Source organism: Castor canadensis, chromosome 13 (assembly GCF_047511655.1).
Source record: "Castor canadensis chromosome 13, mCasCan1.hap1v2, whole genome shotgun sequence".
NCBI lineage: Eukaryota > Metazoa > Chordata > Mammalia > Rodentia > Castoridae > Castor > Castor canadensis.
Window position 1 is genome coordinate 38,109,287 of NC_133398.1, and position 19,602 is coordinate 38,128,888.

Consider the following 19,602-nt stretch of genomic DNA (forward strand, 5'->3'; position numbering starts at 1 on the left):
AAAATACAAATTGGAAATGTAATTAAGTATCTAATTTTTTAAGGGCACATCTGAGATTATTCTCAGGAAACTCCCTAATGAGAATGTCATCAGAGAGCTTGGTAGAGTGATACGAGTAGGACAGGAAAGCCAACTGCCTATTAAAAGAAGCCAAACCTGCTATTTATACATGGTCCTTAGACTCAGGAGAACCACAGGTGTCAGTGACATTGGCCATATAGGTAGATGTGATAACACAGACCAATTTCCCTTGCCTTTGATCTTTTTCTTTTTTTGGTGGGACAGGGGTTTGAACTCAGGGCTTTGCACTTGCAAAGCAGAAATCCTGCCACTTGAGCCACACCTCCTTTCCATTTTGCTCTACTTATTTTTGGAAATAGGATCTCACAAATTATTTGCTCAGGCTGGCCTTGAACCATGATCCTCCTGATTGCAACCTCCCAAGTAGCTAGGATTACATGTGTGAACTATACCTATTATCCCACTCCATGACCATGTCTTCACTTACTCTGTATGTAGAGAGGTCGATCCTTAGTGAGTTGTGCAGTTGGTCCAGCAGTTTTACAAATCTCTCTTTCTGAGGGTGAAAAATAATGGGGAGGAGAGATGACCTGTTTCTGGGCTTAGACTACAGCAGAAACAATCACCTCTGGGTGAATAGAAAGGGTGGAGAGGAGATATCTGTCTAGCAATACATTCTATCTCAACCCCTGCCCATTGTAAGAACAACAAGGTAAGGAAAAATAGGATAGGTGGTCCCTATTTCATCTCTTAGCAGCTCTATCTCAAACTAGGAAATCTTTTCATACTGACAAGAGGAAAGCCATGTTCCTGGGAGGGAAAATATCTTTCTATATACACATGACAAGCGCATCTCCAATCTTTTGGGACTGTAACTTCTTAGTCAGATAAAAGGAAATCCTAACACATTCTCTAACTTGCTGCTGAGTCTGAGGTCTCTTGACTTATCCTGGGATAGCTCATAACAATTTTATAGCCGCAGTCCAGCAGTGATGATGGGAGGAGAAAATAGTGATGCATTTGGAAGATAGACAGACAGACATGAGAGGTCTCTTTAAATAATGGTTCATATAATTTCCCTTAGCATATAAATTAAATGAGGAAATCACATGCCTGAAGACTGTTAGCACAGCACTCCTAGAACTCATATCAATTATATCATGAGATACTGATTAAGTCAATGCATAATGGGATGAGAGATAACGGAATAGATATATGACCAGCTTAATTATATTAATTTATCTTCAGAAACAATATCAACAGTAAAAAATAGATGAGTACCAAAAGGCAGGGCTCATAGACATAGTGGATTGGGGTAATATTGGTAATTTTATCCCTACAAAGGTAACTTTTGTGAGTCAGAAACATTTCATCCAGTTTATATCAAATTTATGTCAGGTAACATTTTGAATAACATTTCAACTTCTCAGGCACTTTAACACCAGGAAGTGCACACCCTGGAAATGGATTCTGGAAAAGGGTTAGGTACACACTGCTATCCTTGCTTAGACATCAGTCTCATATGAGCTAAAGTGATATGAATCTGTCACAGACTAACTAATATTAAGAAAGGTCTGTTTTTGAACCTGCAAGACTAAAGAACATTGTCACCAAGTTGTTGGCTCAGAAAGGTTCTACATGATAACCCCCATAAACCACAGTCTGAGGAGAGTCTGTTAGTATAGTCCACATACTCATGAGGAAATAAAGTTCATCTATCAAGGTAGCAACTATCTGAATTTTAGATACATCAATTAACTCTACAGAACCAACCAGGAAATATCAAACTTTCTCAATTGATAACAAATGGATACATATGTGTTTTGTCACACTCACCCCAAAGTTGGAGGCTGCAAAGCGATCAGATGCAGAGACATTGGTGGAGGCAGTTGTGTGGGCATAGTAGGCATTGATGTTGGCCAGTAAGGTGCTCATCACTGCTGGCACACCAGGACACATATACTTGGATGACAAACAAGCAAAGTGCCTGAAAAACATAGCATCCTCAGCTGGGTGCTGGTGGCTCATGCCTGTAATCCTAGCTACTCAGGAGACAGAGATCAGGAATATTGCAGCTCGAAGTCAGCCCAGGCAAATAGTTCCAAGAGACCCTATCTTGAAAAAAAAAAAAACCCTTCACAAAAAAGGGCTGGTGGAGTGGCTCAAGGTGTGGGCCTCGAGTTCAAGCCCCAGTACCACAAAAATAAAAAACAAAAAAAAACCCCACAGCATCCTCATCTCAAAGACTCTGCAGGGTTTGCAGCAAAAGCCAAGTAGGAACTCAATGAAAGTTGTGAAATCAATGAAGCACAGCCAAGGCAAATACTACCCAATGGTTATGCAGGGCTGCTTCCTGTGTACAGCTCTAATGGCAGCCTTACCAAAAGATATTTCTCCCAGTTGTCAGGAATTTCTGTTGTGGGAGTCTTAGTTGACCATAGAGAGCTGCTTTACCTATAGCTTAGTGCCATGTGATTTCCATGCCAGTCTAGGTCAGCCTGTCAGTCATGCACACATGTATATGAATACAAATGTGTGCATATGCATATGCATGCCTTGACTGCCCTTGATGTCTAGGATGTATGTCTTTGCATACCTTCTCATGCCCTCTTCCATTTCTATCTCTGACCTCGGGGAGACAAATAAATACCTTCTCCCTCAGTTAAGGATAAACATACTCCTTTTCTACATATACCCTCTTTGTTTGGGGGGCACAGAGCCACCCCACCAAATTCAGAAGGGAAAATAAGATATCACTGTGCACTATCCCATTAAGCACCTGTCCACCATGCTGTGTGCCCTCATTAACCACCCCAAGGATTAGTTCCCATTTCCCAGAGCCCAAGGGAGCCTCACGTCATGGCCTGATATATGGACTCAATGCCATAGCGCATGGCAAATTCATCCACAATTTCTTGAGCTGTCTCATCAAAGTACACCTTCCACGCATCATCTCCTCGAGTCTCAGGGATCCGGACTCCTCCACTGCCCTGAATGTCTGTGAGGAAATGGAAAAGGTTCTGCAGGACACAGAAGGGAGAGAAGGAAAGGATTAAATACATATAAAAATCAGCCAGGTGTAGTGGTTCATGCCTGTAATCCCAGATACTTTTGAGACTGATGCAAAAGGTTTGTGAATTCGAGGCCAGCCCGAGCAAAGTTAGTGAGACCCTGTTGCAAAAACAAAATAAAATAAAGCACTGGGGACATAGCTCAAGTACTAGAATAAATGAATAAATAAATTAATTAATTAAAAAATATAACTACAAATAAAACTTGATGGTAACATTTAGGAGAATGTGAATAAGATTCTGTAGAAATTATGTCCTTTAAGTCCTATGGCACCAGTAGGCTGTTCTCACATTAATAAAAGAAAAGAGTCTAGGTTCAGTCCTTCAGGCTATCCAGGGTACCACAATAAGCTAAGGATAAACAAAAAAACAGGTCTCAGATTTTCAACCACCTAGCAACCCTGCTTATGGCAAGGTCCACTCCCTTCTTTCCACCCTTCCCTCCTTACAAAGAGGCGGCTCACCTCATGGAGACACGTATATTGCACATGGTATGGAGCTACCTTCTCCTCCCCCTTGATCTCCACACTGATTTGTAGTCGGATAGCCCCGGAGACAGCTGACTTGTCTGTCCTCTTTTCTAGGAATGAAAGAAGACTGGAGATTGATACCAATACAACTACAGACGTGCAGACAGCCCCATCTTGGTTTAACACAAGGAAAGAATGGCATCCACCTAAGGAATTGCATATAAATATGTGGGAGAACAGGAGTGACTAAAAGGCATTAGGGATGAGGATGAAGACTAAAGGGCTTTCTGAAACCTAGAATGTACAAGCCAGAGTGTTCCAGCCACTGCCACTCCCTACCCCCTATCTCTACCATGGTCAGCTCTCTGAAGATAAGACAGGCTGTATATATAGGTATGCTTTGTAGAGTGGTGGTTTTGGTAGATGGAAAATTTTCCAGGTCCCCTCTTCATGTTATCCCTTCCCAGCAACTTTTTCTGTTCCAGTTTCCTTACCCAGATTGTACCAGACATCCATTTCGCCACTCAGTGTCCGAACCTCAATGATAGTTTGGCCAAGAAAATCATCAGATTCTCGCTTTAGCCGTTGCTTAACTCTGGATTTGATGTCATCATCCTCATCCCACACACGTACCTTAATACGGTCAGAGGAGTTATGGCACTCACTGTAAGAGAATTAGGGACAGATCCAGCAGCGCTCACTCCTATTACTTCCAATTCCCTCCCAAGAGCTTCATCAATTACATTTAAAAGAGGAAGAGAAGGAGTCAGCACACAGTAGTACTCAAGTTCTAAGTGAGTCAGGCTAACTCAGCAAATGGCTCTTCATTTCTCAGGAGTGGGTAGGGGAATGAGTAATTATTAGGGTGAGTTCTGGATTCCTATGCAGCTAGGTGGATCAGGAATACCAACAGGACAAAAGCTGCACATGCCACAGAGCTCCAGAAAGCAATTACTAGCTCCCTCCTCAGAATTCAAGATAAAAAGTCAGTAAAGGTAACAGATGTTCCTGGTAGGTGCATCTGGTCATATATACTTAGCCTTCTAATTCTCCCATCTAACTGTGTTTGGTGAACTTCTATCATACTTTAGAATGACCATCACCTCTATGGTGTTTGCTTTGGAGAAGAAAGTTGCTCAAGTCCCCCTCATGCTTTCCTCCCCTGAAGTTGCTTTCTAGGAGGATGCTCTACTGCTTGAGCCACTCCGCCAGCCCTAGCAGTTGTTTTCTGGGTCCTGCAACCTCCCCCAAAAGTTGTACTTAGAATAATTTTTTTTAATTTTAATTTTTTTATTATTCATACATGCATACAATGTTTGGGTCATTTCTCCCCCCTGCCCCCACCCCCTCCCTTACCACCCTCTCCGTCCCCTCCCTCTCCCCCCCACTCCCTCGATACTTGACAGAAATTATTTTGCCCTTATCTCTAATTTTGTTGAAGAGAGAGTATAAGCAATAATAGGAAGGAACAAGGGTTTTTCTAGTTGAGATAAGGATAGCTATACAGGGAGTTGACTTACATTAATTTCCTGTGTGTGTGTGTTACCTTCTAGGTTAATTCTTTTTGATCTAACCTTTTCTCTAGTTCCTGGTCCCCTTCTCCTATGGGCCTCAGTTGCTTTTAAGGTATCTGCTTTAGTTTCTCTGCGTTGAGGGCAACAAATGCTAGCTAATTTTTTAGGTGTCAGAATAATTTATTACTCCTTTCCCTATGCTCTTATAATATATTTACATATTCCATTAAAATGTTATAATGTTATAGTTGGGCATGCTGGCTTTTGTCTGTAATCCTAGCTACTTGGGAGGTGGAAATCAGGAGGATTGTGGTTCAAGGCCAGTCTGAGCAAAAAAGTTCTCTACCCCACCTCGATACATAGCGGGGCATGGTGTCATGTGCCTTTCATCCCAATCTACACAGGAAGCATAAATAAGAGGATCACAGTCTAGGTCAGCCTGGACATAAATGTGAGACCCAATTTAGAAAAACAAACAAAAAAATCCTAAAGATGAAAAGGGTTGGGAGGATAGCTCAAGTGGTAGAGCACCTGCCTGGCAAATGCAAAGCCCTGAGTTCAAACCCCAGTACGAAGAATAAAAATGAAATAAAAAAACATGTAGCGTACTGAAAAATAATAGACAAACAATGAGCTTCTTCTTCTTTCAGTGGGAGTAAGGTCTGAACTCAGGGCATTGCACTTGCAAAGCAGGCACTCTAACACTTGACTCATACCTCTAGTCCAACAATGAGCTTCTTGAAGATATGGACTGTGTTGTTCATTTTGAAATGAACAGCATCATATACAGTGTCTTGTACAGAATAGAACTTAATAATAAAAGTGACTATGAGCCAATTCATTTAAAATTAGTCATAAGAAAGAGTCAAACAGAAACCATTCAGATTCTCAAAAATAAACAGGTGCTTCTTCCAGCAACTGCTGCCCTAACTGGAGATAAATTTTATACCTAACCCCTTTCCATGTGAGTTCTGTCAGAAGATGGCCAGACAGCCTGTTCATCTGATTCAGACCCAGGTGCTGATCCTAGGCTTTGGGAGTAGGGGCAGGGAGAATCTGGATTCTACAGATAATAGTCCAAGTCCTAGGCTACAGTTTGCCATTTTTCAACAACCATCCTTTACTGCTGCCATATGAAATAGCTATAAGAAAGTGAGATAATAAAGGAATAGTAGAAGCTGAGTAGGAAGAAAGCTTAAGGGAAATGGAAATATCTTCAGACCCTGGATTTCCATCTTTAAGCCAAAATTACCCAGTTGTAGAACAAGGACATGCTTTTCTAACACCTATAAAAGTCCAACACTTCCTAGGCAGGGTGGCAGAGCTGGAAGGTACTACAGGATGGTTAGTTTCTAATTCTTTATAGTGCTGGAAAAAGCAATATGGAGTGCCCCTAGGATCCCATAAATAGGCCTAGTTAAGACAGGACTTGGGTAAACTGCCACAGTCCATGAGAAGAAACCCAGAGAATGCATGACTGCTGTTCAAGTGAAGTATATGAGAAATGGGATTTCTTCACTGCTCCTGATCTTAGGGCTCAAGTCACAAAAGTAGGATCTAATGCTGGTTCCAAAACACACACTGTCCCAGGTAAGACAAAGCCCTTCATGACTTACAAATGGAATTTCTCCTCCCAAACAGGATTCAAGTTTCCAAAAATGGTCTTGGTACGCTTCTTGGTTTTGCCAACTTGCACGGTCACATAAGGGTCACTGGATCCTGTTTTATCCTTGGCTTGTAGACCCTGGGCACACACCACTGCAATCCAAGCAAAAGTAGGAAGCTACAGAATACCTTTCCATATAAGTCAGAAGCTCTCCATAGCACTAGTCATAGGTTATACTGTGGAGAGGGCATGCACAGTCTCCCAGAGCTCCTTGTGTCAGTAAGTATAATCTCTCTCCTCCATGTATATCCTTAGTTCTGGGCCATCAGCCTTTCCCACAAACTTAGCCCCCAAATCCCACCTTCTCACCTGAGTCCTCACTGATCCTTAACCCCTCTGATATATACATGCTTCAGCCCTACTCACCTGATGAGTAAACCACTGGTTAACTATTCTCAGGTGTCCTGCCCACGCCCCTTTTCCACAACCCCAGCTCTTGTAATATCAAACTGTTAACCAAGTCTAGAGTGTCAGGTTATTACCAAATCCTTGCATTATGGTCCATATTGTTTACTGGTGCCAGTCTTGCCTCTCCTCACACCAGGGTCTAGGTGAGGAGGAGTAGTGAATAATGGAGCCTTCCCTCTTCCCAATTCTATCTGCTTTCTTCGCAATCCCTTGCTCCCTCTCACTCAGATGCTTCTTCCCAGGCCTTCCTGTATAGCATAGGCCTCCTTGTCCCCTCAAAATTTTGCCTGCTTACCAGTGATGGTAATTTTGGCTGACCATTTGGAGGTGCCATCCAGTACACTCTGCTTCACTGTTTTCATCTGCTGCACATGGGCAACTTTGCTCACTGTGAAGACATCCCGTATAACTTCAAAGATCTCTGGTTTATTCCGCTCTCGGATCTTCATACGGTCCTTCATGGCCATAATAATGTTCTGGGTCCGGTCCTCAGCTCCATGTTTTGAGCACTTTTCTGCAGCTCCTGAAGAATGTTCCAGAAAGTACAACTAACCAATAGGCTACCTCCCAGACCAAGGTAGACCAGAGGAAAAAGGCATAGGGAGAGGCCAGGGAGCACTAGGAGAAGCTTAGGGAGATTGGGCTATTTCTGCAAGATGGGACAAACTGTAGGGACTCTGCCTGGCTAGTGGAGTTTAAAATGCAACTCAAAGGGTAGCAAAGTACTGACAAGGGGGTTCATTACACTATTCTCTATATTTAGATATATGTTGAAACTTTTTATCCATCAACTCTAAAGTCAAAATATAATCCATGAGTGTCTCAGACATCAGGGAGGGGTGGTAAGTGAGCATGATACCACCAACAACCATACTCAACTGCATGACACAAATCCCAGCATTCATCATGGCACACAGTTGGGTTCTGTCCTATAACTCCAGTACCTTTTATCTCAGTAAGTTGTATGGTATGATAAGAAAAGTATGGCCTTTGATGTAAACCTTGGGTTCAAATTCTGGCTCCACCACTTCTAGATTAGTGAGCCATTTTTCTCTAAGAAAAGATAATGATGCTTCTATCTTGGGGTTGTAATAAGCATTAGTTCAGATAGCATATGTAAATCATATCCCCAAGGCCTGGCATCTAGCAGATACTCAATAAATGGTCTTTATTATTATTATCATTCCCTTCTCTTACCACAATCCTTAAAGCTTTCCTTGCGATGGTTTGGCTTAGAGCAACACTTGGGAGAACTGGAGGGGAAGGAGGATACTTTTCCACATAGCCCTCCCCTGCACTTCCTGGTGTTGGGCCACAGTGTGTGTAAATCCAGCAGGAATGGGGCAGGGAGGCAGGAACACTGATCACTACCACCTCCCCTGATAGGAACTTGTTGCACCTCTTGTTCCCATGCCCCCTACTCCATCATGGCAGTACAAGTCAATATGTAACTGGGCCTTGGGAGTTTGACATTTCTTTCCCAGATGTCTGCTCTATGTATCTGAAACTTCTATTACTGGCACTATTGCCCAAAAGCTCTAGTTACAAAAAAAATAAAGAATTTAAAGTGATCAAAAGCTCTATTTACAAGCAAGGAATAAATGCCAGCTTCCCAGGGTCTCAGGATCTGGACCTCGTGAGGGTCCTCCGTGAGGCCTAGGACGTCACAGGACTCACTTTCTCTCTTTTTATAGTTCTGTCCCTGATTAAACATGCTCTGGTCATTTGTGCAATAAGGCCACTATGTATATACACTACCAAGCTAAGCTTCTAGAATCAACTGAATCCTGGAAGAGATTCTAGCTCCACCACAAAGCTACAGAAAGCGCAAAGGATTTGTTCTAAAAGTGCTTTAGAGAGCACTATAAGACCTGCCATTTGGAAAGGCAAAGACCCTTGATTCAGCAGCCTACTTTCTCTGGAAACAAAAGGGATTCAGAACCAGGTAGACTGGAGGAATGATGGTTCAGACACCCTAGCTCTTTGCTGCATACTACTTTGGAGAGGTCCTGTTGCCGCTCTTCCCTCCTCCCTCCTCATCCCACAGTGGACACTCACGCTGTAGGCAGTCGGCATTGAGCAGGTCCTGGCACTTCTCATGGCACTTGACTCCACACTCGCTGCAGCGCATGCCTTGGTGGGCAATGCCCCAGAGCAGGCCTTCACACTCATAGCAGTAGGTGGGAGTAGTGGTTGTCCAGACCTCAAAGTTGTGGGGTGTGGTGCACGAGATGGGGTAGATTAAGGCCTGCAGGGTTTTCTTATACACATGGGATTTCTGAAAGACACATACCCCAGTATCCCACCAGCAACTTTAGCACTCTGCTGGGAGATGCCGGAACTTCGACCCTATGGGACAGCCAGGACTTTGGTTTTTCCTCTGGCAGTGAAGACACTCTAGTTTGGTCCAGCCCATAGTCCAGTCTGACAGAGAAGCCCCCAATATCATTTGCTTTTGATCATCCAACACAGATTTGACCAAATGTTGGGTCTGAACCCTGTCTTGGCATTCATGCTTTCTAGGGAAGCAAAGGGCATTAGGCCTGGCATAAAACCCTTCAAAACAAGACTCTGGTCTGGACTCCTGCCTCTCTCAGTGAAGAAACTAAGACCTGATGCTATGAGATTCAACAATGATGTGTGCCCAGCACTCTTGAATTCTTAGTATAGCTACAGAGATGATCATCAGCCCTAAATCCAGAAGACCCACAAAAGCCCATGAGTCACTTACCAACTCTTCGTCCTTGAGAGAGGTACGTGTCGCCATTGCAGAAGTAATCCCCGCCTTCCGGGACTGGACCAGTGACTGTGAGAGAAGACTTGTTATCAGCTCTGGCCACCACCAAGGACTAGTAAAGTTGTAGGGAGGGGGCTTCAGTGACCAGAGCCACTTGACCATAACTTACACCATTCTATTTTTACTGTCACTTACAGGGTCTGCTCCTGGGCAACAGGTAACAAATATCCCAGGTTAAGATGCAAAACCCACCACCCTTAGGGGACTATTCTAGCAATAGAATAGCACTTCCTTCATCCAAAGGGCTTCTGTTTCTCTCACTCTTCTTAGGTATCCTATCCCACAGATACTTCTTGTTTATAGGAAGGCAAAGGAAAATGAAAAGCTTAGCATTACAGTAGGAAACAAATTATAAGAATAAGAGAAACACAACTCTTTGAGAGTCACACTGAAGAACGATCAATGGGAACCATGATTCCATGTTGATCCCTCTCCCTTGTAACCGCCCCACATTCCAATCCATGGGGGTTGGGGGAGCAGAGGCTAGCAGTTCAAACAAGCAGGGCACTAGGTAAGTGAAAGGGGTAATACAGTCTCTGTCAAATCAAGCAGGGCAGGGAGTTAAGTATGAGAGCTGGGATTGTCCTAGTACCCAGACTCTTGTGTAGAGGGGTCCCATGTATCTGCAAAAGTCAAATTTAAGGGGCAGCCTCTGGAGAAATACATAGTATTGTTAAGCATCAGACACTGGACAGTTAATAACCAGCCTAAGTGGAGGTTCAGCTCAGTGGGGCCCAAGTAATTTGGGATGTGGACTCTTAGTGGATGGGGAGGGGCTCTGAAGACACTCACCATGGCCTGTGCAGAGGACAGCAGAGAAAGGAACAACATGATGTTAAAGTCCCCCAAGGGCATGAAAACTTTCAGAGGCAACTCATAAGGTTCCTCCCTATAGTTTAATACGTTCCAACTCCCTCTGCCTCTATCCACTAAAAACTGTCTTAAACTCAGATAGCTGGCCAGGGCAGGGTCTAGAACTCCTGCTCTAAGGACAGTTATACCACAAAATGAAAAACAGGCAAGGGTAAAAAATAGAGGAAGGACTATGAGGCATGAACTAGATGCTTGCTGGTGGGCAATGAAGGAACAGAAAATGAGAGGTACACTGAAAAGGAGGAAAGAGAAAAAGAAGATACATAAATGGTAGGAAATAGAGAAAGACAGAGAAAATGGCAGATGATACTTCCATTCCACCAGCTAAGGAGGAAGAAACTGGTGGGAGAAAAAAAAGAATAGAGGAGAAGAGAGAAAAGGAGTGGATAGGAAAATAGGATGGACAGAATAGGGAGAAACAAGAAGTGGCCAGGCACCATTGGCTCATTCCTGCAATCTTAGCTACTCAGGAGGCAGAGAACAGGAGGATTGTGCGTTTCAAAGCCAGCCTGGGCTAATAGTTCATGAAACCCTATCTAAAAAAAACCCTTCACACACACACACACACAAACAGGGGTGGTGGTGTGGCTCAAGATGAAAGTCCTGAGTTTAAGCCCCAGCACTGCAAAAAAAAAGGAAGAAAGAAAAGAAACAGGAGCAAAAAATAGTAATAAAAGGGTTCAGAAGATGATGGAGTAGCTCAACTGGTAAGAGCATCTGCCTAGCAAGTGTGAGGTCCTGAGTTCAAACCCCAGTGCTACCAAAATAATAATAATAATAATGATAATAATAATAATAATAAATTTGGCCTTGACCTCTGGAACTCTGTAAGAGCTTGAGCCCCATTCTACCCCCACCATCCACAGGCTACAGAAAATTTCTTAAGCTGGTCCTATCTCAGAAGGTATGACTGGAATGGAAGCTTTTAATCATACTAGAAGTCCTGAGACCAGCTTTAACTCCTAAGCCTATTGTAATTCAACTCCACAAGTGTTTACATTGCCTCTAATGCCGGATATTGGGCTAACTGTGTCTAGAAATTATGTCTTAGGAGGTGGCTTTCATTTGACCTTCAGGAAGGCAGCAAGCTCAAGCTCCAGTCATGCTCATTATAAACTAAGCCCAACAATCTCGATCAAGGGCTAGAGCAGTTTCCATTCCAGGCCATCAAACAAGGCTGTAGAGCTACCTACAGTAGTTGGATGCCTAGAGGAAGACCCAAGAGCCCAGCTTTGAGGGCCTAATTTACAAGGTAGAAACTTGACCTACTGAAGAATAAAGGGCTCTGATTAGGGAATGAGGTTCTTAGAAGTCATCATTAAGTCTCAGTAAGGCTTTTAATGATTGATCACAGACCAATATGAGCCACTAAATGGACTACTCCAATCTTGACAGCTTGCCAAAGGCAAATAGGGAATACCTCAAAGCTACTGCCTAAGCTTGCACAAGAGTCTTCACTCACCAAATCACTGACAAGAGGCAACGGCTTCTTCCTGCGTAGATTGGGCATGCTGTCAATGCCATAGAGTCCTCCAGCTGACCTGAGGATGGAAGAAAATATGTCAGGTTCAGTATTGCATTTTCCTTGTTCTTTGTCTCCCCAGAGAAGATGAACTAACCTCCATCATATGCCTTTGAGAAAGTTAAGAAAGACAGTAAGGGAAATAAAGCCATGGAATGAGTAATGGAATCTGCTCTCAAAGAGTGCCCCTCAGTTCTTTCTGCATTTTAAACAAGGACTGAAAACTTTTAACCTACCAGGACAGTTCAAGCCATTTCTGTTTATTTGATGGTGCTTGTGTTCCAGAAGACAAGGTGGAAATTGGTGGTTAAAAGAGCTCCTGCCTACACACAGATCCAGAGACAAAGCTACCCAAAGAGAAGTCTTACATGGCTTGTATTAGAACAAATCCCACAGGAATGGCTCTGTAGGAAGAGACTGCTACCTCAGTGAGCAAGACAGCCAAACAATGACATGTAGGAGGAGGCCTTCTCTACCCAAGACTAAAAGAGTCACTGGTTCTGCCTATCCAAGCCTTCTGAAGAATAGGGTCTCCATAGACAGAGAACACTTCATAATCAAGAGGAGACAGGTAAAGTGGGATAGGAGATTTACAAAACACCATTTAGTGTACATTTAGGAACAAAACATCAAGGAACACAGAGTTTGGTCTTACCCCTACAGACACATCAACAGAGACCAGAAAAAAATAAGACAGCTAGAGCAACTGGAGATTTCTAGAACTTTTATAACTTTAGTATACTTGTTAATTTTTTTGTTTGCCTGTTCTTTAGTAACAATATGCAATAAAAACAGAGGATGTCTCCAGAAGAACATCAGTCTTTCACTGAAATAACCTGAATTTTAGCTGTACTTTTTCTACTAACTTCCTACATGTCTTCTGCCAATATTCCCTTCTCTCTTGGGCTTTGGTGTCGTTTCTATAAAATGAGGTGAAAAGGCTAAAAATCTCACTGCCCTTTGAATGCTGAAACTCTTAATGAAAAAAAAAAAAAAACACCACACGTACTTGGTTTTATTTTGATTTGTTTTGAGACAGGGTCTCACTATGTTGCCCAAGCTGGCCTTGAATTCACTGTGTAGCTCAGAGTGGCCTCAAACTTGAGATCCACCCGTCTCAGCTTCCTGAGCGCTAGAATTACAGGCATGTACCACTATGACCAACTAATTATGTACTTGGTTTTAATGAGAAAAACAAGGTGGGAAAGGTGGGCTGTACACCACACCTGTACTAAAGAGAGAAGTTGCAGAATAAGTAGGTACCCTCCACTACCCAGGCAAAGAATGGAGCCACAAATAGGGTAAAGGCCAGGAGCTGGAACAGCTAGCTCAACATGCTGATTTCTAGTAAACTAACTCCCTGATATTGGCAGTTTTAAATGAGATTACCAGGCCTAGGGATCTTCTAAGGTCTTTGATGAAGGAAAGAAAGAAAGACAAAAGGGAAAACCTCTACATGGCTCCATTTAAAAATAGCTTGGGCCAGGCACTGGTGGCTCATGACTGTAATCCTAGCTACTCAGGAGGCAGAGATCAGGAGGATTGTGGTTCGAAGCCAGCCTGGGAAAATAGTTCAAAAGACCCTATCTCAAAAAAACCCTTCACAAAAAAAAAAAGGGCTGGTGGAGTGGCTCTAGGTATAGGCCCTGAGTCCAAGCCCCAGTACTGCCAAAAAAAAAAAAAAAAAGCTTTAAAATGTTCCATTGGAATGTGTGTATTTTACAATTATTAGAAGAAAAAAAATCTAAAGCTCTTGATGGAGCAACTGGTGCAGCAAATTCTAACAACTACAGTATGCTCCAGCCAAGAAGTTTTTTGCAATATAAATGATCATTTTTTAAAAATGAAGACAGGAATAGCTCATTCAAATGGTTGACTCTTGACTAAAAGAGAACAAATCACAAAAAACAGAGCATGTAGCTGGACACAATGTCTCACACCTATAATCCTAGTGACTTGGGAGGCAGAGATTGGGAGGACTGCAGTTCGAGGCTAGCCTGGGCAAAAAGTTTGCAACACTCCGTCTTAACCAATAAAAGCTGGGCATGGTGGCACACACCTGTCATGACAGCCTCACAAGAGGCATAAACAGGATTGTGGTCCAAGCCGGCCTGCCAAATATCAAGACCTATTTGAAAAATACCTAAAGCAAAAATAGCTCAGGACATGACTCAAGTGGTAGAGCACCTGCCTAGCAAGTGCAAGGCCCTAAGTACAAACGTAGTACCACCAAAAGAAAAAAAAGTATATAAAAATATATAGGTAACTTTATGATCTGATCTTCCCTGCCATAAGTGGGAGGAGGCAGCTACTGAGATTCTGATGTCAGAAGCCTTTGTAGGGTAAAGGCAGAGAAAGGTCAGAGAACTAATTAGCAGTGTATGTGGGGGGAGAATGGCACACACACTTCAACTCCTCTCTCAAGAACAGTCAGTACAGGCAGTGGTTGAGCAGCTTTAAATGACTTTCTGATGCAGTCACATGAGTCTGAAACTCCAAGACAAGAATCACAAACAGAACACCCAGAGCCCAGAAGGAATGCTACTTATGTCTTGACTAGAATGGAATGGAATAAGTAGGTGACTCAGAACAGCTGAAGCAGGAGTGAGCCCAGATAGTAATCTAATCAACTACACCATCAACAATGAAGTGAAAATGTTTCCAAATGAAGATATTTTTCTAATGTTCTCATTCTTTTCCATAAAAAGTCTATCACAACTATGATCCAATGGATCAGAAATTATAGAGGCAAAGTTCCAAAGCTCCCTCCCCAGTCCCAGGGGAGCCAATCACAAAACTCCCTTTTCTGCCTTTAGGAATTAGTCAACAGTTCTCTCGTCTGTTCCAGAGAACCAACCAACTTATAATGGAAACTTTCCCCTTCATCACAATTCAGCTTATGGAGCTATCTCCTCCGTTTCCCAGGAGAAAAGTCAGAAGCAGACAGAGGCAAGACAAAGTCCATAGACAGCTTTCAGGGAGTCACTTACCCTTCTGGGAGCCACTGAGGCATAGAAGAGTCACCATCATCTGGAATCTTTAAAAAGAGATTAAAAAAAAAGTTAGCTCCTGGGAAAGATGGGAGAGTCCCTGTAAGTTGGGCAGTGAGCAGTGTAGGTCACATTTACCATATGGTGACATAGCCAGCCTGTATATAAGCTAATGCTCTATAATCCAAGATAATAAGCAGAAATGAACAGTGAATAGAAAGGATATTGGGCCAAGCTCACTGAGGTTCCAGGGCTAAGATCCCCTGGGAGTGTGACAGCAGCCAGAACTCACAACCCCCTTAAACAAGCCATTGATATAGATAGCAGTAAGCCAAGAGATAGGCCTTCTTAGGCTTCTAGGCCTCACTAAAGCAAAAGGACAACTTCATATACAGTTGAGTCTTCTTCCAGCTATATTCCTTAAGCTCTTGTAGCTGCCTGAGAAGCAGACTTGATCTTTCTGGATTCTCTTCTCAGCTTGAGATTTGATGTAGCTTGGGCTCCTTGACCCTCCAGCTCACAAAGCATGCAAGTTATGAGCCCACACTCTACACTTCAAAAACCCTACGCAACAAGAGCATCCAGAGCAGATTAGACACTTAGGTTATCATTTTGGTGAATTTTATAAGCCCTAGAGTGCGAAGTTGAAAATTGAGGTACCAAATAATTCAAGAAATGAACAGCAAACAAACAAACAAACAAACAACCCCCCTGCCACACACTCACACTCACACACACACACACACAATTTTTAAAGGTTTCTGCACAAAACAAAACAAGCAAATCTTTCAAGCAGGGACAAGAAGAGAGAGTTTCAAAGTCATCATAAGTCTACAGAGAACCAATGGCACATGCTTTCAGGGATAAGAAACTAAATGCTAGCAGGTCTGGGCTTCCTGCCCCTCTTTGTTCCTCTCCACTGGGATGGCGTTCTTGCCTCCTAACTATCCTAGTGCAAACAAGCTCCAAAAGGGAAGCAGAAGTAAGTTTTGGAGGGGGACGGTCTTTGGGGCGAGTTAAAGGACAGAGGATTTATTGATGAAATGAGGCAAGCCAATTAAATAGGGGGAGACATGACAGGGCTAATGAGTAATAGAAAGATAAATAAAAGGCTTAGATGAACTCTGAATTTAAGATCCTTCTCAGTAAGCCCTTCTCAGGTCATCTATGCTTTAACCAAGCCTATCTTCCTGTACCCCTACTTCACTTCATCTGCCTCCTGTTCTGGTTCAGGGTTGGATGGTACTGGTAGTAGGAGGCCAGGAACAAAAGGCAGTCAGAAGTGGCTGAAGCAAGAGACAAAGGGTACAACAGAAGAAACAACAGTAGGTGGGAAATAATGAAGAAACTGCAAGTTTCCTAAGGTTGCTTGGGGGCAAGGGCTGGGGGTTGGGCACTGGGGAAGTCCTTCCCTAAGTCTCCTGATACTATCAACCAGAGCTTATCTTCCCTTTGGAAACAAAACTGTATTGATTCTTATTACCTTTTTAAATTCCCAGAATTAGACATTTGCTAGGAACTACTGGGCTTAAGAAAATCATCACAAAAAGTTTTGGGGAGCCAAGCCCCAGATCATGCACGTTTCCTGTGCTCAGAGGGCACAACAGTCTACAGAAGCACAGAGCATGCACACACCACACACAGAAGGAGGGAGGGAGAGGTCTAGCCAAAAAACTTATAGGAGGTGTATTCATAGATACAACTTGTACCTAAAGGAAACAAGGTGGGCACAAATCCTGAACTTGCGGTTTTAAAACCTGTGCACAAACCCATTTGAGTAGGATTTACAGTATTTGCTAGGGCCCTAGTCACAGGCAAAACAAACCCTCACTAAATACAAGAGCCAGTGCTCACGGTATTAGTGCTTCACAAGGCTTCTACAAGCTTATGCCCACAGAGAGGCCAGGAAGCCTGCTCAGAAGTAAAAAACACTTTCACACTTAGGGCCCTAGGCAAGAAGCACAAAATATCTATGGCAACTCCTTATCTCAATTACAAAGTATACATGCATGCTGGATTCAGTCTAGGGGTCACAGCAAATATCAGAGTCTGCAGCAAAAAGTAGAAAATGGACACACACTGTGCAAACAGAGAAGACAATCAGTATCTGGGGAAGCCAGATTAAGCACAAGTGTAGCATACACATGCTCTATTGAATGTGCATCCATACTGGTGCACACACATTCTTACACTGCTGTAGGGATGTTAGCAGGAACACACACAGCATGAAGCATGCACACAAACTTCTTTCTGGAAAAACAGACTATCTGCATGAGCCACAGCTCAGAAGTCCAGATCATGCACACATATACACAGTGCTTTGAGAGCAGGGTGGAGACTAGACAACAGAAAGGGCCCAAAGGGCCAGAGGCACAACCTGAAGGGCTCCTGGCTTTCCTTCTGCAAGGAGAGAAAGAGTAGGGGAAAAAAAGGGGGAGAAAGGTTAGTAGATTTATTTCTACAACAGGGAACCCGAAGAAAATGCCAGCTAACCCCAAGGGATGTGGAGGAGAGGGCCCTTGGAAACGTGGGCAGGCCGCAGAGCCCAGCTGGCTGGCCCCTAGAATCTTAACTGTGTTTGCAGGCCTCTGACTTTTACTTTGAACATCCCAGGAGCTACTTAACCCAAAGGACCAAGTCTACCCGGGGATTCCACTCATCTTTTTCCTCTTTCCAAAGTGATCTGTATCCACCTAGGGCTTCCAGGGCCACAGGACCAGATTTGTTATCAAGGACCACTCTAGCATGCTGTCCAAGTTGCTGAACATGGAGTATGTTCCCTTCTCAGAAGCCACATGGGTTAAGTATTCAAACCCAAAGACCTAGCGGCTGAGCCTTTTCCATTTTGAAATATACACTTGACCACGCATATGCCCAGTGATCCCTGGCCTATTTTTCCAAATCCTAAATTAAGTTAGGCCAAAGTAAGTCCTGGCATTAAGGCAAGGATCAAGATGCAGAACAGGTAGAGAGCCTGGGGAATAAACTGGCTGCTGACTTAACAGAAGTCACAGTGATCTGAATGATAAAACCATGACTGCAATCTCAGGCCTGATTATTTATCAAGCCCAGAACAATATGCCAAAGGAAAACACTTTCTGAAGGATTCAAGCAAGCCACAACAGAAGACTAATAAAGTCCAGAGATTATTCCTTTTCTATTCACCAGGGACTACACTGCCCTGTTGGCCACACATGGACAGGCCTACAGGGTTCCTTCTCTAAGCAGAATCCATCCACTGCTGCTTTCTTTTCCTTCCCTTTTGAAGACCCACAGATAATATATCACAAATAGAAGAGAAAAATCAAGAAACAAACTGTTCCCTTTGAATAAGAAAATTAGGCAAGGAACACTTTAACTAACCCTATAACTCAAATTAGAAAGGTTTCTTTTCTCTCCACTATCTTAAATATACTCAACACCCCATTTTAATTATTTTGTTTGAATCCCTCTTTTGCCCCCTAATTTCCCCATAATAATTAAAAATAAAACCCAATCTATTGACAGGGCCATTAAAGATGTGATCTAATTCTAGTTCTCAAATATTCCTCCACCACCTCCTTTCCTATTCATATACACTTCCTACAATGTAATAATTGCTTTGTTTCCCAAAGTGGTCACATAGTCAAAGCTCTACATATTTAGGTACTCATTCTGTTTCATCATTCTGAAACAGTACCTTGTATGTCCTTTTCATAGAGTAAAATCAGTCTTCCTCCAAACCACAGCTCTGGGAGGCCTTCTCTGATGTCCACCCAAGCAAGAGTTAATTAAGCCCTCATAGTTCTATTCATTCTTCTCTTTGTTTGTTTTTTGTTTGTTTGTTTGTTTGTTTGTGTTTTTTGGGGTACTAGGGATTGAACTCAAAGCTTCCTGCTTGCAAAGCAGGTGCTATACTACTTGAGCCACACCTCCAGTCCTGGCCTCAAATTCTTGATCTTCTTGCCTCAGTCTCCACAGTGCTGGTTTACATGCATGTGCCATTATGCCTGGCTGCTAGATGCAGATTTTTAAACCATGACTGGGCTCTCAGTGTCATTGACAGTCTCTCCCATTACACTAGTAAGCTCCCTCTTCTACTTCTCAAAAGTTATTTGTAACCTCTGATCCCTACTTCACCCCAGCACATTAACAACTGCCTACTATGCAATTCCTGGAGAGCCCATGCTTAGTTCAAATTTAACATTACCAAACACTGAATTTATATCTTTCACCTGTAAATTACCCACCACCTTCTTGCCCCTGCCCACAATCAGACACCAGATTCCAT

General features: G+C 43.0%; 1 protein-coding gene across 22 annotated transcripts in view; it reads right to left on the reverse strand.

Moving 5' to 3' along the window:
* Unc13b (unc-13 homolog B) overlaps positions 1-19,602 on the reverse strand; it is a 197,953-nt gene that overhangs the window by 20,954 nt on the left and 157,397 nt on the right. For 14 of the 22 annotated variants that reach the window (XM_074051534.1, XM_074051535.1, XM_074051538.1 and 11 more), the window contains 11 exons: positions 15,333-15,379; positions 12,283-12,361; positions 9,882-9,956; positions 9,209-9,428; positions 7,446-7,673; positions 6,693-6,834; positions 4,057-4,226; positions 3,557-3,672; positions 2,878-3,041; positions 1,858-2,008; positions 509-577 (listed from right to left, as the gene is read on the reverse strand). In XM_074051534.1, the coding sequence (XP_073907635.1) occupies positions 509-577; positions 1,858-2,008; positions 2,878-3,041; positions 3,557-3,672; positions 4,057-4,226; positions 6,693-6,834; positions 7,446-7,673; positions 9,209-9,428; positions 9,882-9,956; positions 12,283-12,361; positions 15,333-15,379 (1,461 nt within the window). Of the gene's footprint in view, positions 1-508; positions 578-1,857; positions 2,009-2,877; positions 3,042-3,556; positions 3,673-4,056; positions 4,227-6,692; positions 6,835-7,445; positions 7,674-9,208; positions 9,429-9,881; positions 9,957-12,282; positions 12,362-15,332; positions 15,380-17,709; positions 17,733-19,602 lie in introns of all 22 variants that reach the window. The other 8 variants (XM_074051530.1, XM_074051526.1, XM_074051527.1 and 5 more) reach the window with 1 other exon arrangement.